Below are 23,308 nucleotides of genomic sequence, written 5' to 3'. Positions count from 1 at the left end.
AGATATTAATTGGCAAAGGCAGAAAACAGCCTTCACTTCAGCACCTCTTTGACCTTGAGTGATGTACAGAGAAAGCCTCTGCGACGTATCTGACAATTATTAAAAAAAAATCAATGGTGCTTTAGCTTGGCATTGGCACAGCAATGTGAAAAGGAAGCCATTACTTTGCATAGCAAAACACTTCCAGATTGCTATAAATAAGCAGAGTTCATCAGAGGCAATTTTTACACACAATTCCTGCAGAATTTATCAGGCAGCCACGAAGATAAATTTGATTTGCTTGAGTCTAATTCACAAGTTCTCTTTTATTTAAAGTGAACCCACAATGTAACAGACAAATATAGATGTATGGTCTGACATTTTGGGGTAGAAGGATATTGAAGTGCTCAGAACTGATTACTAAGGAAGCATTGGCAACAGAAGTGTGCAAGAAGTAGAAAATGTCATTGAGCATATTGTACTCATCACCTCTAAATCACATGTAAAATCTGCTTCGTCATGAGCTTTTCTAAATCATGTTATCTACAGAGAAAATATTTTGTGCTGTTCTTCCCTTTACTTCAAACAGAATGAGAAAATAAATAAATCAATCCTACAAATCTTTCAATAGTTACATTTTAAGTTGCCTTTCTGAGCAACACACTTCCATCACCTCACCTATCACCTTAGAATTTGTCTTATTTTGGAACAAAGGAACATGGGTAAGCCATTCTGTCTATCAAGTCAACTACAGTATTCAATGGGATCCCGAATGATCATCTGAATACCACCATGAAGATGTGACCCTCCCATACTAACTGCAGCTCTACTCAGTTTCATATCTTTACACAAAGGGAAGTGAACCTTTGGAAGTCTCGATCCCAGAGAGCTGCAGAAGCTTGGTCACTGAAAATGTTCAAGGCGACAACCAACTTATTACTGTTGCTGGGTCAAAATCCTGGAATTCCCTCCCACATGGCTTTTTGGGTCAACCCACAGCAGGCAGACTATCGCAGTTCAAGAAGGCAGCTCACCACTGCCTTTTCAAGGGCAACTAGGGATGGGCAATAAACACTGGCAATGCCACCGATGTCCACATCCCGCAAATGAATAAAGCAAAAGAAACCTTCTAGCCTATCCAAGTCCCTTGAAGCCACTTTGCATTTTATTCCCACCTCAATTTTATTCCTACCTCTTTTTTTTGTGTCATAGAAATAAAGAAGATAGGAGTTGGAGTAGGCCATTCGAACCCTTGCCTGCTCTTCCATTCAATATGATCATCGCTGGTCATCGCGCTCAACACCCTAATCCCAGCCTCTCCCCATATCCCTTTATCCTTTTAGCCACAACAGCTACATCCACCTCCTCTTGGAAATGTTTTGCCCTCAGTCTCTATGAGAATGAATTCCACAGGCTCACCATAATCTGGGTGAAGACATTTCTCCTCATCACAGTCCTAAAAAGTTTACCCCTTATCCTTAAACTATGATCCCCGGTTCTGGACACCCCCACCATCCAATCTGTCTTAGCCTGTTAGGATATTACTTGCTTCTATGAGATGCCCATCCTTCCTTCTCAACTCTACTCAATATAATCCTAATCGACTTCAGTCTTACCATCCCAGGAATAACTGGTAAATTTTCACTGTACTACCTCTATTGTAAGAAAATTCTTCCTCAGATAAGGAGACCAAAACCACACACAATATTCCAAGTGTGACCTCACCATTGCCTGCTTAAATGCAGCAAGGCATCATTTTTGCTCTGCACCTATGCCTAAAGAAAATATGAAAATTGTTCCCCACATCCAAAACATTGATATAGATTATGCATGGATGTGAACGCAGCACTGATCATTGAAGAATTCTGCTAGGTACAGTCTGTCAGTGTGAGAATTATTTGTTCACCCAACAACCCTGCTTTCAGTATATTAACCAAATCTCAGTCCATACTAATATAATAACCCCATTAACTATATTTTTGTTTATTAACTTCTCGTGTGGGACCTTATCAAAAACGTTCTGGAAGTTCAATGCATGTAGTAGAGGCAATGTCACTGGACTGGCAAGACAGAGGACCAGGTTAATGTGCTGGGGATAAGGGGTTTGAATCCCACAGTGGCAGATGGTGAAATATGATTTAACTAAAAATCTGGAATGAAAATCTAGTCTAATGGTTTATGAATGCCCTTTGGAGAAGGAAAGCTGTCATCCTGACTTACATGTGACTCCAGACCTACAGCAATGTTAGCAAGTTTTGAGAAGATTTGTACCTCAGGTTGAGGTTCTGGATGTACATTTGTTCGCTAAGCTGGAAGGTTTGGTTTCAGACGTTTCATTACCATACTAGGTAACATCATCAGTTAGACTCCAGATGAAGCATGGTGGTATGGCACCCTTTTTATTTACATGTTTAGGTTTTCTTGGGTCAGTGGTGACATTTTCGGTGGTGATGTCATTTCCTGTTCTTTTTCTCATGGATGGTAAATGGGATGCAAGTCAATGTGTTTGTTGATAGAGTTCCGGTTGGAATGCCATGCTTCTAGAAATTCTAGCGTGTGACTCTGTTTGGGTTGTCTTAGGATGGATGTGTTGTCCTAATCGAAGTGATGTCCTTCTTCATCTGTATGTAAGTATCTTTATATTTCAGTTGTTCAGGTTTCTGAATCTCTTGATCATGTAGTATTTCTGCAAGATTGAAAACCCCAGGACCTGATCGGATGAAACCTAGAACTCTGTGGGAAGCTAGAGAAGTGATTCCTGGGCCACTTACTGATATATCTGGATCATTGATCGTCATAGGTGAGCTGCCAGAAGTCTGGAGGTTGGCTAACGTGGTACCACTATTTAAGAAAGGTGGTAAGGACAAGCTAGGGAACTATAGACAATAGTCTATTGTCTATTGGAACTGTAGACTGGTGAGCCTGACATCAGTGGTGGGCAGGTTGTTGGTAGGAATTCTGAGGGACAGGATTTACACGTATTTGAAAAGGCAAGGACTGATTATGGATAGTAAACATGGCTTTGTGTTTGGGAAATTATGTCACACGAACTTGGTTAAGTTTTTTGAAGAAGTAATAAAGAGAATTGATGAGGGCAAAATGGTGGATGTGATCTGTATGGACTTCAGTAAGGCTTTCAACTAGGTTCCCCATGGGAGATTGGTTAGCAAGATTAGATCTCACGGAATACAGGGAGAACTAGCCATTTAGATACAGAACTGGCTTGAAGGTAGAAGACAGAGGGTGGTGGTGGAGGGTTGCTTTTCAGACTTGAGGCCTGTGACCAGTCAGGTGCCAAAGGGATCAGTGCTGATCCATTACTTTTTGTCATTTCTATAAATGATTTGGATATGAACATAGGAGGTGCAGTTAGTAAGTTTGCGGATGACACCAAAATTGAAGGTGTAGTGGACAGTGAAGAAGGTTACCTCAGAGTAGAATGGGATCTTGGCCAATTGGCCAATGGGTTGAGAAGTGGCAGATGGAGTTTAATTTAGATAAATGCGAGGTGCTACATTTTTGGAAAGCAAATCTTAGCAGGACTTATACACTTAAGGTCCTTGGGAGTGTTGCTGAACAAAGAGACCTTGGAGTGCAGGTTTATATCTCCTTGAAAGTAGAGTCACAGGTAGATAGGATAGTGAAGAAGGCGTTTGGTATGCTTTCCTTTATTGGTCAGAGTATTGAGTACAGGAGTTGGGAGGTCATGTTGTGGCTGTACAGGACATTGGTTAGGTCACTTTTGGCATATTGCATGGAATTCTGGTCTCCTTCCTATCGGGACGATGTTGTGAAATTTGAAAGGGTTTGAAAAAGATTTACAAGGATGTTGCCAGGGTTCGAGGATTTGAGCTATAGGGAGAGGTTGAATAGGCCTGGGCTGTTTTCCCTGGAGCTGAGGGGTGACCTTATGGAAGTTTATAAAATCATGAGATGAGTGGATAAGATAAATAGACAAAGTCTTTTCCTTGGGGTGGGGGAGTCCAGAACTAGAGGGCATAGGTTTAGGGTGAGAGGGGAAAGATATAAAAGGGACGTAAGAGGCAACTTTTTCATGGTGCGGGAAGTGTGTGCATGGAATGAGCTGCATGAAGAAGTGGTGGAGGCTAATACAATTGCAACATTTAAAAGGCATCTGGATAGGTATATGAATAGGAAGTATTTAGAGTGATATGGCCAGGTGCTGGCAAATGGGACTAGGTTAGGTTTGTATATCTGGTCGGCATGGACGAGTTGGACCGATGAGTCTGTTTCTGTGCTGCACATCTCTAAAACTCTGTGACTCTAAGACAGGTGCAAGTAATTATTTATTTTCTCTGCCATTTCCCTGTTCTCCATCCTGCCACATTTGTCCCAGCTAGCCTAGATTTTACAGTCGGTCTTTACATTTCTTGTCAGCTTGTATTCATAATCTACTTTCCATTTCTTTATCAGTTTCTATACTGCATTTTAAATAGATCCAAATTCTTGAGCTTCTCACTTTTTATGACTTCTTATCAGCCATTTCCTTCAATTTTTAACATCTTTTGTTAGCCACAGTTGAGTCACCTTCCCTTTAGCTGTTTGTGTCTTCGAAGAATGGATATCTATTGTAAACCATGAAGTATTTGTTTGAATACTATTTATTACCTGTCTACTTTCAACTTTTTTGGTGAATTTTCCCATCCACCGCAGCCAACATGCCCCGATACCCTTGATTTCTTTTACTCAGATTTTAGACTCTAGTTAAATAATGAATTATATCACATTAAAACTTAACGTGAAATTTAATGATATTATGATCACTATTTCCCAATGTTCTTTTATAGTAATGTTATTAATTAATCGTTTCTCATCGCATGTTATAAAGCGAAAATAGAAGACCCCCCAGCTGGTTCTTTAACATACTACTGCAGAAATTCACCGATCTTATGCGGGTCCTATTTGCCACAGAACTAGTCAAAAATCTAATGCCCTTCTTCCTATACCAGCTCTCTAGCTGTATAATCAATAATTCAATTAATTTATTCTTGCGCTCTTGAGGTCATCGGATTTAGAGTGATACTGAGCTTAACGTCTTTGAGGTCCTAACTTTTAGCCTCTTTTCTTGCTTCCTAAAATCTGCTTTCATCCCCCTTCCTACCTAAATCATTGGTACCAATGTGAACTATGACCCTTGGTTGTTCTTCCTCCCTAAGAAGGACTTTCTGTGACTGCACTGTGACAGTCTTGACCTGGCATCAGAGAGGCAACGTGTCATCCGGCAGTCATGTCTATAACCATAGAAATACTTGGCTGTTTTTTTCATGAATTAACTCCCATATCAGTACTGCCTTTCCAATTTTTCTCCTCTCCTCTTGTCTAGCTCAGCCACCCTTAGTGACACTGACTTGATATAACTGCACTCCTCTGGGGAATCACTGCCCTCATCAGTATCCAAAATGGAGAAGAGACGAATGACCGGGATGCTCCCAGCAGACTCCTGCCTAACTTGTTAGGCTGTCTGGCAGTCAGTCCTTCCTCTTGGAGCTCCCAAACTGATGGTGTGACCAACTCCCTCAATGTTCTATCTGTGTAGCTCACTGCTCCCACTGGCTCCAAAACCCAGAGCTCAGCTTTTGCAGCTGGTAACACTTGAGTATCTTTTGGATATCAGAACCAATACTTGAAGGGCCGGGGAGAGAGATATCGTGAATGAAGAACAATCTCTGATACAACTAGGGCTAAGAAGTATTTCTTGTTACTCTGTAGCTGTAGTAATTCTTTTAAACAGTCGATGTCTTTGGGAATCAACAGGCCAGCGTTTAGTCTACATCATTAATTGCCTTTGTGAAATGGAAAGCTACCTTCTTGAACCAGACCAGGTAAGAATGGCATATTTTCTTCCCTAAAGGACATCAGTGAACTAGATGGATTTTTAATGGCATTTTGGGTAGGGGATTATATGATCTCCACTGCTAATGCTAATTTTTCATCTCAGAGATTTTGCATGCAGATGGTGTTGAACTTAATAAAGACAGAGTAAAATAGCTTACTCTGACAACAAAGTAAGTTGATTGAGGGATCTGTGCTATGAAAATGCATGAAAACATAGCAATGGAAGGGGTGGCACAGTGGTGAGCACTGCTGCCTCACAGTGCCAGGGAACTCCGGTTTGATTTCACCCTTGGGTGACTGCCTGTGAGGTGTTTGCACATTCTCCCCATGTCTGGTTGAGTTTCCTCCCACAGTCCAAAGATGTGTAGGTCTGGTGGATTGGCCATGCTAAATTGCCCATAATGTCCAGGGATGTGCAGGTTAGGTGGTTTAGCCATGGAAAATGCAGGGTTACAGGGATAGGATAGGGGAGTGGATCTGGATGGGATGCTCTTTGGAGGTTCAGTGCTGACTCGATGGACTGAATAGTCTGCTTCCGTATGGTAGGGATTCTATGAAGTTGAAGGATAACTGCTGGCCATTGTTTCTCACCTATCCTGTTCACAAATGCACATCTGTGAGTCAGAATGCTTTCTGTATTTCGATTTGGGAGATTAGAGGAAAAGACTATAAAATGAGGAAGTGTACAACAGGCAGTTAATATCTGTGGTAAAAATAAGGTCGGTTAATGTTAACAGGTCCCAGCATTAAAAGATGGACATGCACATTACTGGAATGAAATAGAGAGAGGTGTGTGTGGGTAAAATATAGGGAAACAATGAAACAAACACAAAGAAGAACTGTTCAGAAAAATAGTTGCAAGATACAATAGATCATCTCAGAGAAGGAATAGGGATAACAAAATTGAAGAAATGAACCTAAGCACCTGGTAAATATAAGGTCAGTGGGAGACCTGACCTGGGCAAGAAATGGGTGAAATGAAAGTGACAGAATCAAGGCTGTGGGTCAGGTTTGAAATAGAGAGAAAATCCATTAAAGTACAGCATGTTTGACAGTGCCTAAAAGGTAGAGAACAAGCAGACTCTTATCTCATACCAGCAGACTGTGCTAATTAAGAATATCTAGATTAGTTTCCCTGCAGTGTGGTCCACACTGACCCTCCGACTCATTTCCCTATTCACCCTGACTGATGCACCTAACACTATGGACAACTTAGCATGGCCAAACTACCTAACCTGCACATTTTTGGATTGTGGGAGGAAACCAGAGCAAACCCATGCAGACACGGGGAAAATGTGCAAATGCCACACAGATAGTTGCTTGAGGCAGGAATTGAACCTAGGTTCTTGGTGCTGTGCGGCAGCAGTGTTAACGATTGAGCCACTCCCTTCTGAATCACAGAATCCTTACAGTGTGAAAACAGACCCTTCGGTCCAACAATTCTCCACCAACCCTCCAAAAAGTATCCCACCCAAACCCATTCCCCTACCCTATTACTCTACATTTCCCCATACTAATGCACCTCACCTACACATCCCTGATCACAATGGGCAATTAGCATGTCCAATTCACCTAACCTGCACATTTTTGGATTGTGGAAGGAAACCAGGGCACCTGGAGGAAACCTACGCAAACACGGGGAGAATGTGCAAACTCCACACAGATAGTCGCCCGAGACTGAACCAAACCTGGGTCCCTGGCGCTGTGAGGTAGCAGTGTTAACCACTGAGCCACTGTGCTGCCCCCAGAGCTGATCCACATCATTAGAAAGTCCTGCTGTGAAAATCAAAAGCTACAGCTGATGTTTGAAGTTACTGGTCAGTCCTCAGATCAGATATGGTTAAGGGTACAGCAGAAAGATAATTGATCATAAAACCTGTGATGCGCTTCACTGTGTCACGGCAGGGCAGAGGACAGAAATGTGAGAGAATTGGAATTAAAATACTAAAGCACAGTAAGATCAGGGATGCTGTTGTGGACAAAACTTTGTCTGAAAAAGTAACTATCAACTTTGTAATGCGGAGCAGAATACAGCAGTGAACGCAGGGTACTATAGCAAAGGAAGTGGAAGTGAATTCTAATGAAGAGCAAAATATTTGTGACTGTAGGCATTGGTGAAAGGATGAGATGTATTGGTAGGTACCAGACACCAGAAGGTTATGGATCAGAGAAGAGTCCCTCATTAAAAAAGGCAGAAGCGCAAGATATATTTGGTGACTGGAATAAACCACAAATATTGGAAATGTAAAAAAACTGGTGGAACAGTTGATGAGAGTGAAAGGGACCTCGTAATAATTTGCTGAGAGGAGGGGGGGGGAGGATGTGTGCTTAGAAATGGAACAATTCAATCCGGTTGCATATCATTTTAAAAAGCCGAAATGCTTCAGGTAATGCACTACATTTAGAATTCACTAACTATTATTCCAATACCTGCAGAATCTTTAACATCAAACCAATTAGGCATATTATTTTGGAAAATTAAAATAAAGAGGATGCACATGGCAAAATATTCAAAGAAACAGCAAACTTCCTGTTTTGCTGAAAGTAACTTGAGCAAGCATTCCCAACTGACACTTGATACTCAATTAAAACATTGTCAAAGATCAGCATTGCTTCAAGGTGTAACAACAACACACCAAAGGCCAAATTATAAACATGAATTAAAATCGTCCAGTAATTATCTCCTCAAGATGAAAATAGTTATTTTCTTTCAGTGTCTCTTTAGATTTGTTAAATGCTAATAGGCAATTGCTTTAAAGTTTAGGCTACTTTTTTAGGAATATTTATCATCCTTAAGGAAGCTGGAATAAATACACACTTAATTCAATGCAAACTGCTTTACTTCAGTGATTACAAGTTGGTCCATTTTTAATTCTTTTATCCTCCACCTCCCCTTTTCTGATTCAGAGGATTGGCTGTCATGCCTCACACAACGTTACCTCATCACCAATGCTCAATTTTATCCTACAAAACACCTGAGGTGACTCAACATCCTATCTTTCATCTCATCCCATTGGGAAATCTCTCTACTTGATGTGTATTAGCAGGAGATCTGACAAGTTAACTCTGTGGAATGAGGGCATTTTATCTTTTCACTTTGTGTGTGTTCATTATTGTACTAAACAGCGAGCTCCCTGGACTTCCAGATCAATACCAATGCAATTTTGAAAACAGCATGAATTATCAGTGAACAATGCAGCTTTTTTTAAAAATAGCTATGTCAATTGAATACAGGGGGTTAACACCTTCAACATATTGTCTAGCTATCACCATTGTTAACAGCTAACCTGAAAATGCAACTTTTTAAAAAAAGGTTTTGTGATTTACACATGAAAGAAGTGAAACTATCATGGTATTCAAACAGATGAAAGACTTAACAGACAATCAATTTTTCAATGTATAAATTCAGTTACATCGCACTGTTAATTTTTGCTATAAATTCTGTGTGTTAGGATTGAGCCCTCCACTATCACCTGATGAAGGAGCGATGCTCTGAAAGCTAGTGTGCTTCCAATTAAACCTGTTGGACTATAACCTGGTGGTGTGTGATTTTTAACTTTGTACACCAAAACTGGTTACGTATTTAAATACCAAGGCATGTTTCAGTTTAGAAAAACAGCAATACTCTTCTTCATTAACTTTCATAGGAACCCTGGTGAAAATGAACTCTTTGGACAACAGACAATGTCTGAAAAAGGCTTGGTAATGCTGTACCCAGATAATGACCAGTCCAGCAACATTTACTTTCACATTATTTCACATTTTGCTATCACACACACGGTGATTGCCATTTGGTGAAATGCCAGAAGATTGGGCATTTCTTTATATTTGCTCCCTCTCATGATTAGCACACTGAATGGAGAATAGGAAAAACTAGAAGGGTGGAGAAGTTTCAATAAAGAATGTTCATTTAACAAATTAACATGCTTTACTACCAGCTTTTCGAAGAGTTATTTCTCTAGCCATTGGATATGGGCATTATTGGCAAGATCAGCATCAATTGCAATCCCTAATATCATTTGAAAAGTTGGTGGTGAGTTGTTTTCTGGAAATGCTGCAATCCATATAATGTTGTGCTTTTCTGCAGAGAGTTCCAGGCTTTTGACCCTGTGACAGCGGTGGGACAATGACATAGTTCCAAGTCAATACGGACCTTTGACTTGGGAGAGAGTATTCAGATGGTGGTGTTTGCATGTGCCTGTTGCAAGTGTTAAAGGTTTTGAAAGCAAATGTTAAAGAAGCTTTGATGAGTTGCTGAAATGGATTTTGGAGATGGTGCCAGTAATGGAGGAAGGGAAGACTTAAGTTAGTCGTGATGTGCCAGTCAAGCAGGCAGCTTTGTCCTGGATTGGTATTGAGCTTCTTCATAGGAATGTAGCAAATAGATACAGGAGTTGGCCATTTGGTCCACTGAGCACATTCTGCCAGGGTCTGCACTTACCAAATAGGTGAAGAGTACTCGAATATATTCATGCCATGTGTGTGTAGACATTGGAGTGGCTTTGAGGAATCAGGATGTAAGTTACTCACCACAGATTTCTCAGTCTTTCCCTGTTCTCATTACCACTGCGTTTACATGATTGATCCATTCAATTTCTGGTCATTGGACACCAAATTGAGTATTGAAACCAGGATGTTAATAATGATGGAATTCTACAATTGCAATTTGGTTTAATGTTGAAGGGCAGTGGTTGGACTCTATTCTGTTGGAATCACTGCCTGGCACTCATGAGGCACAAGTGTTCCTAGTAGTTGGCAGTTGTTACAGGAGATCACAGTAGATGTGTTCATTGAATGTAGAAAAGCTAATTTATTGTACTTCAAACAAAGCTGCTTTATACCAACTGAGCTTTTGCTTAGTTAGTTTCCAGTTCACGTAACAGAAGTGTGCTAAAGTGTGGGAGTTAAAATACCCAGGACACCTCTTGTGGTACAGTGGTAGTGTTCCTACCTCTAAGTGAGGAGACTAGGTTCAGGTCTATGGTTCCTGATGTGTGTATAATGTCTCTGAACAGATTGATTAGAAAATCTCCACAATACACAAGAGTAATTACTGAGCTTACACTCCAGTTGGCTGTCTGCGCTTTCAGTCAATGTTTGAGCTGGTTACTTCAATTTTGCAATTTATCTTTGCTAATATGGGGCATTGCAAGCTTTGCTACTGCATGGTCAGCATTGAGCTCAGTACAGACGTAACCACCAAGAAGCAGGCGATAACCTATTTTAGGAGGAACCAAATGGGCAGGCCAACGGTTTTTCATGTTTAAGTAAGAGGTAACATGGCCATTGTCCTATAAGACCATAGGGCTGTTCTCTCCTTAAGAAAGAGATGGTCGTTTAACCTAAGGGTCCCATGCAGGAGGTGAGATTGAGAAGGATAATCCTTCATGGTGACTGCAGTTGGTGTGTGAACTGCTATTGATGCCACTGTGAATCTCAAACCAGCTGGCTTGCCAACTGAGCAAAACCAAATCCCATTACTTTTCATTTTTACATGCACTTTATAGATAAATGATTGTAATATTAGGTAATGTATGGAAATAAATGGATAAATGATGGTATATTCATTAATATATGAAAACAAAAATAATCATTGACTAGCTTATGTTTGTGCTCAACAGTTACAGCTATGGACACTTACCCCATTGGCTTTGCTCACTGCCTGGAAATAAATGCTGTAGCTCTTATGAGGGAGTAAGGGGGCATTCCAGTAGCCACTGTAGGTCTTGTTATCTCCAACAATAAATGGTTGGGCTATTTGAAGAGCATCTGGTGGAAATTCTGCAGCAAAGTAATGAGGGGAGTCTGAAATCGAGGCGTTTTGGTAGGTGATGGGGACAAAGTAGCAGTCCAGGACATCAGTGGCCTTCTTGCTTCTGCGTGGGTGTTCCTCTTCCACAATGACCTGATAGGCACTGATAATAAAGCAGAGAGAAAAGAAAACATGAACTAAAATATTAACAAGATTAATTGACTGTACAACCTTTCTCATTGACCCATCATCCCATGGAAGGGACTTAGGCTGATTAAAATTAAAAATCAAAACAGAAGTTGCTGGAAAAGCTCAGCAGGTCTGACAGCATCTGTACAGAGAAATCAGAATTAACGTTTCAGTTCAGGTGAGCCTTCGTTAAAACTTCCCCAATCGTGAGGAAGCATCGCTGGACCCGAAACATTACCTCTGATTTCTCTTCACAAAAGCTATCAGACCTGTTGAGGTTTTCCAGCAACTTCTGTTCCTGTTTCTCATTTACAGTATCCGCAGTTCTTTCAGTTTTTATTTAAAATTAAAAATGTTACTTTTGAACTCGTTCTAACTCTCAAGCAATTAAACTAACCACAGCAGAAGCAGATCTTTTTAATCAACTTCTTCAGATGTGTTATGATACATCTCTGGAGAACCTGGGTTTCCTGGCTGAAAGGTAGGGTCACTACCAATGTGCCACAAGAAAGCTACAATGTGCACTTTAGCTATATGGATCAGTTTATAGCATGTTTCAACTACTTAGAACCAGTACAATGCGACCAGAAGATCATAGGAGCACAAATTAGGCTATTCAGCCCATCAAGCCTGGTCCATGATTAAATCATGACTGATGAGTTTCTCAACACATTTTCCTCCTTTCTCCCTGAACTCTTGATCCCCTTGACAATCAAGAACCTATCTATCTCTGTCTTAAATATACTCAATGACCAGGCCTCCACAGCCTTCTGTGGCAGTGAATTCCATAGATTCACCACTCTCTGACTAAAGAAGTTTTTTCTTATCTCTGTTCTGAAAGGTCTTCCCTCTAGTCTAAGGCAGTGCCCTCAAATCCTGATCTCTTCTACCAATGGAAACATCTTCCTATTATCCACTCTCTCCAGGTGATTCAGTATTCTGTATATTTCAATTAGATCATCCCTCATCCTTCGAAACTCCATCGAGTATTGACTCAGAATCCTCAAATGTTCTTCACATGTTCAAATCCTCTCAAAATAAATACCATCATTGCATCCTAACTACTGACTCAACCTGCAAGTTTACTTTGAGAGAACTCCCAAGTCTCTTTGCACTTCAGACTTTTGAATTTCTCCCCATTTAGAAAATAATCTATACCCCTATTCTTCCTACCAAAGTGCATCACCTCACACTTCCCATCATTGTACTCCATATGTCACTTCTTTGATGACTCTCCTAATCTGTCCAAATCCTTCTTCAGTCTCCCTGCCTCCTCAATATTACCTGTCCCTCTACCTATCTTTGTATCATCTGCAAACTTAGTCAGAATGCCCTCAGTTTTCTCATCTAGATCATTAATGCATAAAATGAAAAGTTGTATTCCCAACACTGAGCCTTTTGGAATATCAGTTATCTGCTACTCTGAGAAATACCCTTTTATCCCCATTCTCTGCTTTCTGCCAGACAACCAATCTTCTATCCATACCAGCACCTTACCACTAACATCACGGGGCCTTATCTTACTCAGTAGCCTCCTGTGTGGCATGTTGTCAAAGGCCTACTTGAAGTCCAGGTAGATAACATCCATTGGCTCTCCTTGGTCTGATCTGCTTATTACCTCCTCAAAGAACTCTAGCAGGTTTGTCAGGCATGACCTATCCTTGATGAAACCATGCTCTATTTTACCGTACACTTGCCAGCATTGAGAAATCTCATGCTTCATGATGGATTCCAGGATCTTACCCATGACCAAGGTTAGGCTAATTGGTCTGTAATCTTCCATTTTCTGCCTTACTCCCTTTTTAAACAGTGGTGTTACATTAACGATTTTCCAGTGCTCAGGGATCTTCCTTGATTCTAGTGATTCCTAAAAGATTACCACTGATGCCTCCACTATCTCTTCAGTTATCTCCACTAGAACTCTGGGATGTAGTCCATCTTGTCTAGATGACTTATCCATCTTCAGGCTATTCAGGTTTTCTAACACCTTCTTCTTGGCGATGGCAACCATACTCAGCTCTGTCCCTTCACTCTCTTGAATTTTTTAGACATTACTCGTGTCTTCCACCGTGAAGACTGATGTGAAATAATTATTCAGTTCCTCAACTATTCCCTTGTTCCCCACTACTATCTCTCCAGCATCATTTTCCAATGGCTCAATGTCCACTTTTGCCTCCCTTTGCTCTTTGTATATCTAAAGAAACTCTTACAGTCTTCCTTTATATTACAGGCTAGCTTACCCTCATATTTAATCTTCACCCTCCTTATTTCTTTTTTGTTGCCCTCTGTTGGCCTTTGTAAGCTTCCTGATTCTCTGGTTTCCCATTGTTCTTCACTACTTTATATACTTTTGCTTTTGTTTTTATGCTTCCCTGACCTGCCTATCAGTCTTGGTTGCCTCATCCTCCCTGTACCATGTTTCTTTTTCCTCAGGATGAATCGTTGCCGTGTCTCCTGAATTACTCTTAGAAACTCCTACCATTGCTGTTCCACTATCTTTCCTGCTAGGCTTCTTTCCCAGTCAATTCTACTCAGCTCCTCCCTCTGTCGTTGCCTATATTCAGCTGAAATACCATTTTCTTTGATTCTATATTCTCTTGCTCAAATTACAGAGTAAATTCACTCATGTTATGATCACTGCCTCCTAAGGGTTCCTTCACCTTAAGCTCCCTTATCAAGTCTGCCTCATTGCACAACACTAAATCCCATTTTGCCTGTTCTCTAGTGGACCCAATCGCAAGCTGCTCCAAAAAGACATTCCACAAACTTCTTTTCTTGTGAACCACTACCAACCTGATTTGCCAGTCCCCCCACATATTGAAAATTCCCATGATCACTGTAACTTTGCCTTTCCTTTGCATCTTTTCTATCTCCTGGTATATCGTATGTCCCAGCTCCTGACACTGTGGGCAACTTATATATGACTTCAACTTTTTTTTTAACCTTTGTGATTCCTCAATTCTATTCACTCAGACTCTACACCATCTGACCCTACTTTGTTTCTTACCATTGACTTAATTTCATTTCTAACTAATCAGGGCAACCCCTCCCTGTCTGCTCACCTGCCTATCTTTTCGATAGGATGTATATCCTTGAATATTCAAGTCCCAATCTTGGTCCCCTCGCAGCCACATCAGCGTGATGCTTACCCCATCAAACCTGCCAATTTCAATCTGCGCCACAAGCTCATTTACCTTATTCCTTATAGTGCGTGCATTCGGATATAAAACCTTCAGTCCTGTATTAACTGTCCCTCCTTTCATTGTCATTTATTTGCCCAGTCTACTTGAAGTTTGAGTGCTAACCCTTTCCAGATGCTCTGTCCTGGTTGTGTCTGTGCTGCAGATTTTAATAACCTCTCCTGAGTTCTGCATTCTTCCCTCCTCCTTTTAATTCAGGATTTCGAATTCCCCTTATAACTGAATGAGAGTCAATTGCCTCAATCCATACGCAAGTCAAAATTGTACTATTCATTTTGAGAACTACAACTGCTAGGGCTGGAAAATTGAGGTTTAACTTGATATACGGATATTGAGCTCCCCTGCCCTATTTTCTTGCTTTCTTTTCTGTTGGTTGTTCACCATCAAAGGGTCCTCAGGATCTGTTTTACATATGCCACAAAATAGAATGAGCTTGGAAATCAAGTGGAATCTGTGCAATCAATCAGAAAGCAAGGAACATTTCCCATCGATCATCTTTAAATCTCTCATCATCTTATTAATGTTATGAAAATTAAAGAACAAAGCTGTCAATTACTGTGTACATTATGCGAAACATGTTTAAGAAAGTACAACTGTAGAAATTTTTCTCTTCTTGAGATGCCGGTTTGTTTGGGATAATTAAAATTACAAAATCGTTGACAGTTCAAGGCAAATGGGGCACTTGTATACAGAGAATATATTCATTTGACAGTACAGAATCTGAGTATTGCTATAAAAAGGACATATTTTGTTGAATCTTTTTATTTTACTTTCAGAGAATGATAGAATCTTAGAGTAAAGAAGCAGGCCATTTGATCCATAGTATCTATATGGGGGCGATGGGGGTGGGGGGGAGGCGGTGGAATATTGAAGTATCACATACATGTTAGTCCTCAAACCACCCCTCCGCTGGGCTAAATCCCAGGGAAGCAGGAAGTTGGTGGGATCTCCACTCTCCAATAAATGACACTCCTCCCCCACATCCAAGGCAGCACATTAAGTTGCATTGTGTAAAAAATTAGGGAAATAAATTCAATGGCAACACTAAAATGTCAATCTAATAAGCAAGCACATTATTCACTGAAGAGGAAAACACTTTGATTGAATATCTATTTATAGATGTGATTATTCATGCAGAGACAAGCCATCAGCCAAATAACAGGTTGAGTAATGTAAGTTAGGAGTGAATCTTCTTTCTTCTCTTTCCTTAAGTTAATATTTTTTCTTCACTATCTTTAAGTTAATCACACCATTACACCTTTCTCTGAACATCTCTGTCACACTAGAAATACCTCTGAACTGGGCAACAAAGTAAGGCTGCTGGCTGATACAAATTGGTTAAGTAGGTGGGCAAAAGATCTAGCAATGGAGTATAATGTGAAGTTTTTCTCTTTGGCATTTAGGATTTTAAAAAAGCAGAGTATTAGTTAACTGGAGAATGACTACAGAATTCTCAAGTGTACATCAATCTAGGATCTTTAGCACATGAACCACAATAAATTAGTACACATGTGAATAAGGTAAATGGAATAATTATAAGAAAAATTGAACATAAAAGTAAGAATGTAATGCTTTAGGTATTGATGACATTTGTGAGGCCATCTTTTGATTACTGTGAACAGTTTTCTTCTTCTGACTTAAGGAAGAATGAAAATGAATTGGAGGTAGTTCAGAGGAGGTTGACTATGTTACTGGCTATCTTCTAAAGAAGGATTAGACAAACTGGACTTCTTTTCAATGGAGCTTAGAAGAGCTACGACAGTGATTTGATTGACGTTTATGAACTCCCAAATGGTATTGACAAGGTGGACATGGAAAGGATCTTTCAGGTTTGTTCAGAACTAGAGGAAATTAGTTCAAAATTAGTTGTCACCCTTTTAGGACAGAGGTGAGAGGATTTTTCTTTGTCTCAGAGGGATGTGCAGCTTTGAAACTCTCTACCTCAAAGGCAGTGACGGTGGGGTCAATGAATGTTTTTAAGTAAGAGACAGATAGATTCTTGTTAGGCCGGGGAATTAAATATTGTTGGCTGTGGATGGGGACTATGGCATTTGGAACACAAATAGATCTTATTGAAAAGCAGAGCAGTCTTGAAAGGGTGAATGGTCTATTTATGCTCCTAATTGGTATGTTCTTATCTAAATGGGCAGTGCTGAATTGGCAGACCATTTTATAGCTCTTGTGAGTTTTGTTTTCATTGATATTTGGGGGAGATGTAAAGCAGGAGAAAGTGAGGACTGCAGATGCTGGAGATCAGAGCTGAAAATGTGTTGCTGGAAAAGCGCAGCAGGTCAGGCAGCATCCAAGGAGCAGGAGAGTCGACGTTTCGGGCATGAGTCCTTCTTCAGGAGATGTAAAGCAAGCCATTTGATGCATTGTTGCCCACCTTTCCTGCTGGCTAATTTAGAAGTAGCCTTGTTGTCTCAACACCTTGCTCATAAGAAATTTGGTTCTAGGACTCAGTTACTCAGGAATTTCACCCTGTCTAACTTCTGACAGGAAAATCATGAGATTGTCCCGGGTTTCCTCAGGAAATTCAACCTGATCTTTCCAACTGTTTCAAGCTGTGTAAAATTGTGAAAACAATAGGACACTGGTCTAAGGTATTTCTGCTTCCTGTCAGCTCATATCAGTTGTCTTATATATTCCAGGCAGCATATTAGTGCAGCGAAGGACGTAATGACAAAAAAAGTTAATCAATTCATCTGCGTCAAAAATGCCATCAAACCACACAAAAGAAAATTGCCCATCCATACTACTACAATGTGAATCAATACAGGTCTACAGTAATATGCAAACCAGAATTGGTTTTCCCCAATACATCATATTACAGTATAGAGCAACACTGCTCTTTTGAGAAATCATATTACACTGTACCGCAATGGCTTTCAGGTTACTCTAAAACACACATTACACTGCACTATCATGGCAACAGTAAGAAATATACTGCAGCATCTCAATGCACCATACTACAGTGTGAACCAGAACTGTCTATACACATTACACTGCATTGTAGAGTTATCTCAGTGATGTGATTACTGGACAAGTAACAAACCAGAGTGATGTCTAGCTTAAAAGACCATATGTTGTTTTGTTTTGTTTTGGTGTTAACAAGGTAATCATTTACTGAAGCATAAGTAAATAATGTTGCAGATTTGGTTTTAACAATAAAATAGAAGTTTATTAAGCAAAAGAAATAAGATCAAGTAAAATAAACCAGACTGTTTGCTTATAACCTGGTATGGTTCTTAAAAGCACCCCTTCCACAGTAACAACATGTACTGTGGTGGTGTAATTTGTCACAAATATCAATGGTTCCAAAAATCTAACAACTACTTTATTATCCAAATGTCATTTGATTTTTCCTCATTTTTTTTCATCATGGCTGTAATCAGGGTTGCTGGCTTGTATCAGTCAGATTTTCATGAGATTAGATTCAGTAATATTTTTAAATCTCACATTTGTTCTGCTAGGTTTCTCCCCAAACTTATTTTCTGATTTTTTTACATGGATTATGTTGACTATCCCATATACTGTTGCCCTTTTTACTTCCTGGGAAAGTGGATAAAAAGTATTAATTTAGCAAGTTTGCTACTTGAATTAATTCTTCTTGACAGGGCACAAATTATTGTTTCTCAAGGGCTTTTCTTGAAATGTTCTCAAGGAATAATTTGTGGATTTTGGGGGCTCCTTCTTCAATAATTATCAACCTTCAAATTAAAGCCACAGTAAGCAATAAGAACAATCCCTCCTCAAATGGCTCAGTTTTTAAACTGGTACAAGTAAACAGGCATGGTTAGTAACAAAAGATTTTGTTTCCAAAATAACTGATACACATTTCTACAGTCAAAAAGCCACCATTCTAAATGCACATTTGACAGACTGGTGAGGTCATAGTTAATGTATTTCCGTTGCTTATGCAGAAAGTTGGAAAATTCTAATAAGGTAGATAGTACACTTTTTAGCATATCTCAGATCCTAACCTCAGATTTGAATTGAACAAAGTTTTCACAAGAATAGTTCCCCATATAGTAGATCCTGAATATATATATATCTTAAGATAGGAATTTCACATACATTTGCAAGGGCTACATTACATTGGTGTTTCTAAGTTTCAGAGGCTCCCCTAGTTAGCAGACTATCTATTTGTTGACAAGTTTAAAGCTGTTTTCTCTACTTTGTAGCCTCCCTCTCATTCTCACACTAAGCTCACATTCATTTTCCCACCTTCTAGCTGCCGCCTCTCCAAACCTCTTGCAGTCTCCCTCTCAGTCTCCATCATGTAGTCCCATCTTACCTTCTTCTCACCCATTAAACCCTTGCAGTCTCCCCTTTTCACGTATTCACCTAACCCTTGGAACCTCCCTTGATGCCTCTTTCTCACATTTACAGTCAACATGAAGGGTCAGCACCAAATGAATAATCAAAACTTCAAAGGTCATTATATCTGAGTAAATGCAAATTGGCATAGGGAAAAATAAGATTGGAGACATGAATGAATATCCTAAAGACTGAAATTAAATAGCAACGGCAATGAGTTGAATTTGGAAAGATGTGATAAATCAAAGAGTAGCGTCAAGGCAGGGGAGAAAGGTAAATATGGGAAATAAGCAACAGACTGTAATAGGAAGGACTGTGAGTACAAACTAAGAATAAATCAACAGATAAAGCTAGAGGCTACAAAAATAATAAAAAGGACAATGCCAAAGGCTGGACTATTACTTGGAATGGGGTTGAGAGTATGGTGTTGGGAAAGCACAGCAGGTCAGGCAGCATCCCAGGAGCTGGAGAACCGACGTTTTGGGCAAAAGTTTGCTGATGAAGGGCTTTTGCCTGAAACATTGATTTTCCTGCTCCTGGGATGCTGCCTGACCTGCTGTGCTTTTCCAAAACCACACTCTTGACTCTAATCTCCAGCATCTATGATCCTTACTTTCGCCTATAACTTGGAATGGGTAAATTGCTGATCTAATATCTGGAATGGATGGGTTGACTTATGAGCTGAAAATGTGTTGCTGGTTAAAGCACAGCAGGTTAGGCAGCATCCAAGGAACAGGAAATTCGACGTTTCAGGCCAGACCCCTTCATCAGGAATGAGGAGAATGTGCCATGCAGGCTAAGATAAAAGGTAGGGAGGAGGGACTTGGGGGAGGGGCGATGGAGATGTGATAGGTGGAAGGAGGTCAAGGTGAGGGTGATAGGTTGGAGTGGGGTGGGGGCGGAGAGGTCAGGAAGAAGATTGCAGGTTAGGAGGGCGGTGCTGAGTTGAGGGAACCGACTGAGACAAGGTGGGGGGAGGAGAAATGAGGAAACTGGAGAAATCTGAGTTCATTCCTTTTGGTTGGAGGGTTCCCAGGCGGAAGATGAGGCGCTCCTCCTCCAGCCGTCGTGTTGTTATGTTCTGCCGATGGAGGAGTCCAAGGACCTGCATGTCCTCGGTGGAGTGAGAGGGAGAGTTAAAGTGTTGAGCCACGGGATGGTTGGGTTGGTTGGTCCGGGCGTCCCAGAGGTGTTCTCTGAAGCGTTCCGCAAGTAGGCGGCCCGTCTCCCCAATGTAGAGGAGGCCACATCGGGTGCAGCGGATGCAATAGATGATGTGTGTGGAGGTACAGGTGAACTTGTGGCGGATATGGAAGGATCCCTTGGGGCCTTGGAGGGAAGTGAGGGACGAGGTGTGTATGCAAGTTTTTCATTTCCTGCGGTTGCAGGGGAAGGTGCCAGGAGTGGAGGTTGGGTTGGTGGGGGGTGTGGACCTGACGAGGGAGACACGAAGGGAGTGGTCTTTACGGAACGCTGATAGGGGAGGGGAGGGAAATATATCCCTGGTGGTGGGGTCCGTTTGGAGGTGGCGAAAATGACGGCGGATGATACGCTGTATGTGGAGGTTGACTTATGAGAAAAGGTTGTATAAGCTTGACTTCTAATCACTGGAGTTTAGAAATGCAAGAGGCTACTTTGCTGAAGTGTATACGATTCTGAAGGGTCTTGAGGAAGGTATGTGTGGAAAGAATGTTTCCTCTTGTGGGAGGATCTAGAACCAAGGGTCAGTATTTCAAAATAAGAAGAGAACAAAGAACAAAGAAAATTTACAGCCCAGGAACAGGCCCATTGGCCCTCCAAGCCTGAGCCGACCCAACTGTACTGTCTAAACTTGTCGGTCAATTCCTAAGCACTTGTATCCTTCTGCTCCCCACCTACTCATGCATCTGTCCAAACGCATCTTAAATGAATCTATCGTGCCTGCCTCTACCACCTCTGCTGGCAATGCGTTCCAATTGCCCACCACCCTCTGTGTGGTACTTACCGTGTGTATCCCCCTTAAACTTTCCACCTCTCACCTTGAAAGCATGACCTCACCTTACTGAATCCTTCACCCTGGGAAAAAACTTGTCTCTATCCACCCTGTCTGTACCCTTCATGATTTTGTAAAGCTCAATCAGGTCGCCCCTCAATCTCCTTTTTTCTAATGAAAATAAACCTAACCTATTCAACCTCTCTTCATAGCTAGCACCTCCATACCAGGCAACATCCTTGTAAACCTTCTTTGCACCCTCTCCAAAATGTCTCCATCCTTTTGGTAATGTAGCGACCAGAACTGTACACAGTATTCTAAATATAGCCGAACCAATGTCTTGAACAATTTTAACATGACTTGCCAGCTCTTATACTCAATACCCCGTCCAATGAAGGCAAGCAAACTATATGCCTTCTTGATCACTCTATCCACCTGTGCAGCAACTTCGGGGTACAATGGACCTGCACTCCCAGATCTCTCTGCCCATCAACATTTCCCAAGTCTCTTCCATTCATTGTATAATTCACTCTAGAATTAGACTTGCCTAAATGCATCACCTCATATTTGTCTGGATTGAAAGCCATCTGCCACTTTTCCACCCAACTCTCCAGTCTATATATATATACTCCTGTATTCTCTGACAGTCCCTTATGCTTTCTGCTACTCCACCAATCTTCGTGTCATCTGCAAACTTGCTGATCATACTAACAGTGTCCTCTTCTAGATCATTTATGTACATTACAAACAACAGTGGCCCCAATACTGACCCCTGTGGAACACCACTGGTCACCTTTCTCCATTTCGAGAAACTCCCTTCAACTCTCTGTCTCCTGCTGCTCAACCAGTTCTTTATCCACCCAGCTAGAACACCATGCACACCATGTGACTTCACTTTCTCCATTAGTCTACAATGGGGAACCTTATCAAACACCTTACTAAAGTCCACATATGTGACATCAACCGCCCTTCCTTCATCTAACAACTTGGTCACCTCCTCAAAGAACTCTATTAAGTTGGTAAGGCACAATTTCCCCTGGACAAAACCAAGTTGCCTATCACTGATAAACTCATTCCTTTCTAAATATAAATAGATCCTATCTCTCAGTACCCTCTCCAGCAGCTTTCCCACCACCGATGACAGGCTCATTGGTCTGTAGTTACTCGGAATATCCCTATTACCCTTCTTGTACAGGGGGACAACATGAGCAACCTTCCAGTCCTCCGGCACCTCACCTATATTTAAGGATGTGACAAAGATATCTGTCAGGGCCCCAGCCATTTCCACTCTCACCTCCCCCAGCAACCTGCGATAGATCCCATCCAGTCCTGGGGATTTGTCCACCTTAACAATCTCTAGCATACCCAACACATCTTCCCGACTTATGCCAACGCGATCCAGACTTATCAAACGCCTATCTCTAATCTCAAGATTCATCATGTTCCACTCCTCAGTGAACACTGATGCAAAGTAATCATTCAGAATCTCACTCATTCTTTCAGGTTCGGCACACAGCCTTCCTTCATTATCTTTTAGTGGACCAATCCTTTCTCTAGTCACCCGCTTGCTTCTTATATAAGAAGAAAATGCTTTGGGATTTTCCTTAATTCTGCTTGCTAAAGCTATTTCATGACCCCTTTTAGCCTGCTTGATTCCTTGTTTAAGACTGGTCCTACTCTTCCGATATTCCTCCAGGGCCCGTTCTGTTCTTAGCTGCCTAGACCTTATGTGTGCTTCCCTTTTCCTCTTGGCTAGTTGTACAATTTCTCCTGTCATCCACGGTTCACGAATCTTGCCCTCCTATCCTTTGCCTTCAACGGGACATGCCTATTCTGCACTACCGTTAACCTACCTTTGAAAGCCTCCCACATCTCAAACGTGGACTTCCCTTCAAATAGCTGTGTCCAATCCACATTTCCCAGCTCCTGCCAAATTTTGATATAATTGGCCTTGGCCCAGTTTAGTACTCTTCCCTTAGGACCATTCTCTTCTTTATCTACAAGTATTCTAAGACTTACAGAATTATGGTCACTGTTCCC

General features: G+C 41.0%; 1 protein-coding gene across 5 annotated transcripts in view; it reads right to left on the bottom strand.

Annotated features, from left to right (window-relative positions):
• The window catches only part of LOC132815087 (receptor-type tyrosine-protein phosphatase mu-like), an 888,844-nt gene that overhangs the window by 245,433 nt on the left and 620,103 nt on the right, over positions 1–23,308 (bottom strand). For all 5 annotated transcript variants that reach the window (XM_060823829.1, XM_060823832.1, XM_060823830.1 and 2 more), the window contains exon 12: positions 11,477–11,750. In XM_060823829.1, coding sequence (XP_060679812.1) covers positions 11,477–11,750 — 274 coding nt within the window. The remainder of the gene's footprint in view (positions 1–11,476; positions 11,751–23,308) is intronic.

This window comes from Hemiscyllium ocellatum, chromosome 4 (assembly GCF_020745735.1).
Source record: "Hemiscyllium ocellatum isolate sHemOce1 chromosome 4, sHemOce1.pat.X.cur, whole genome shotgun sequence".
Classification (NCBI taxonomy): Eukaryota; Metazoa; Chordata; class Chondrichthyes; order Orectolobiformes; family Hemiscylliidae; genus Hemiscyllium; species Hemiscyllium ocellatum.
This window is presented reverse-complemented; position numbering and strand designations above follow the sequence as displayed.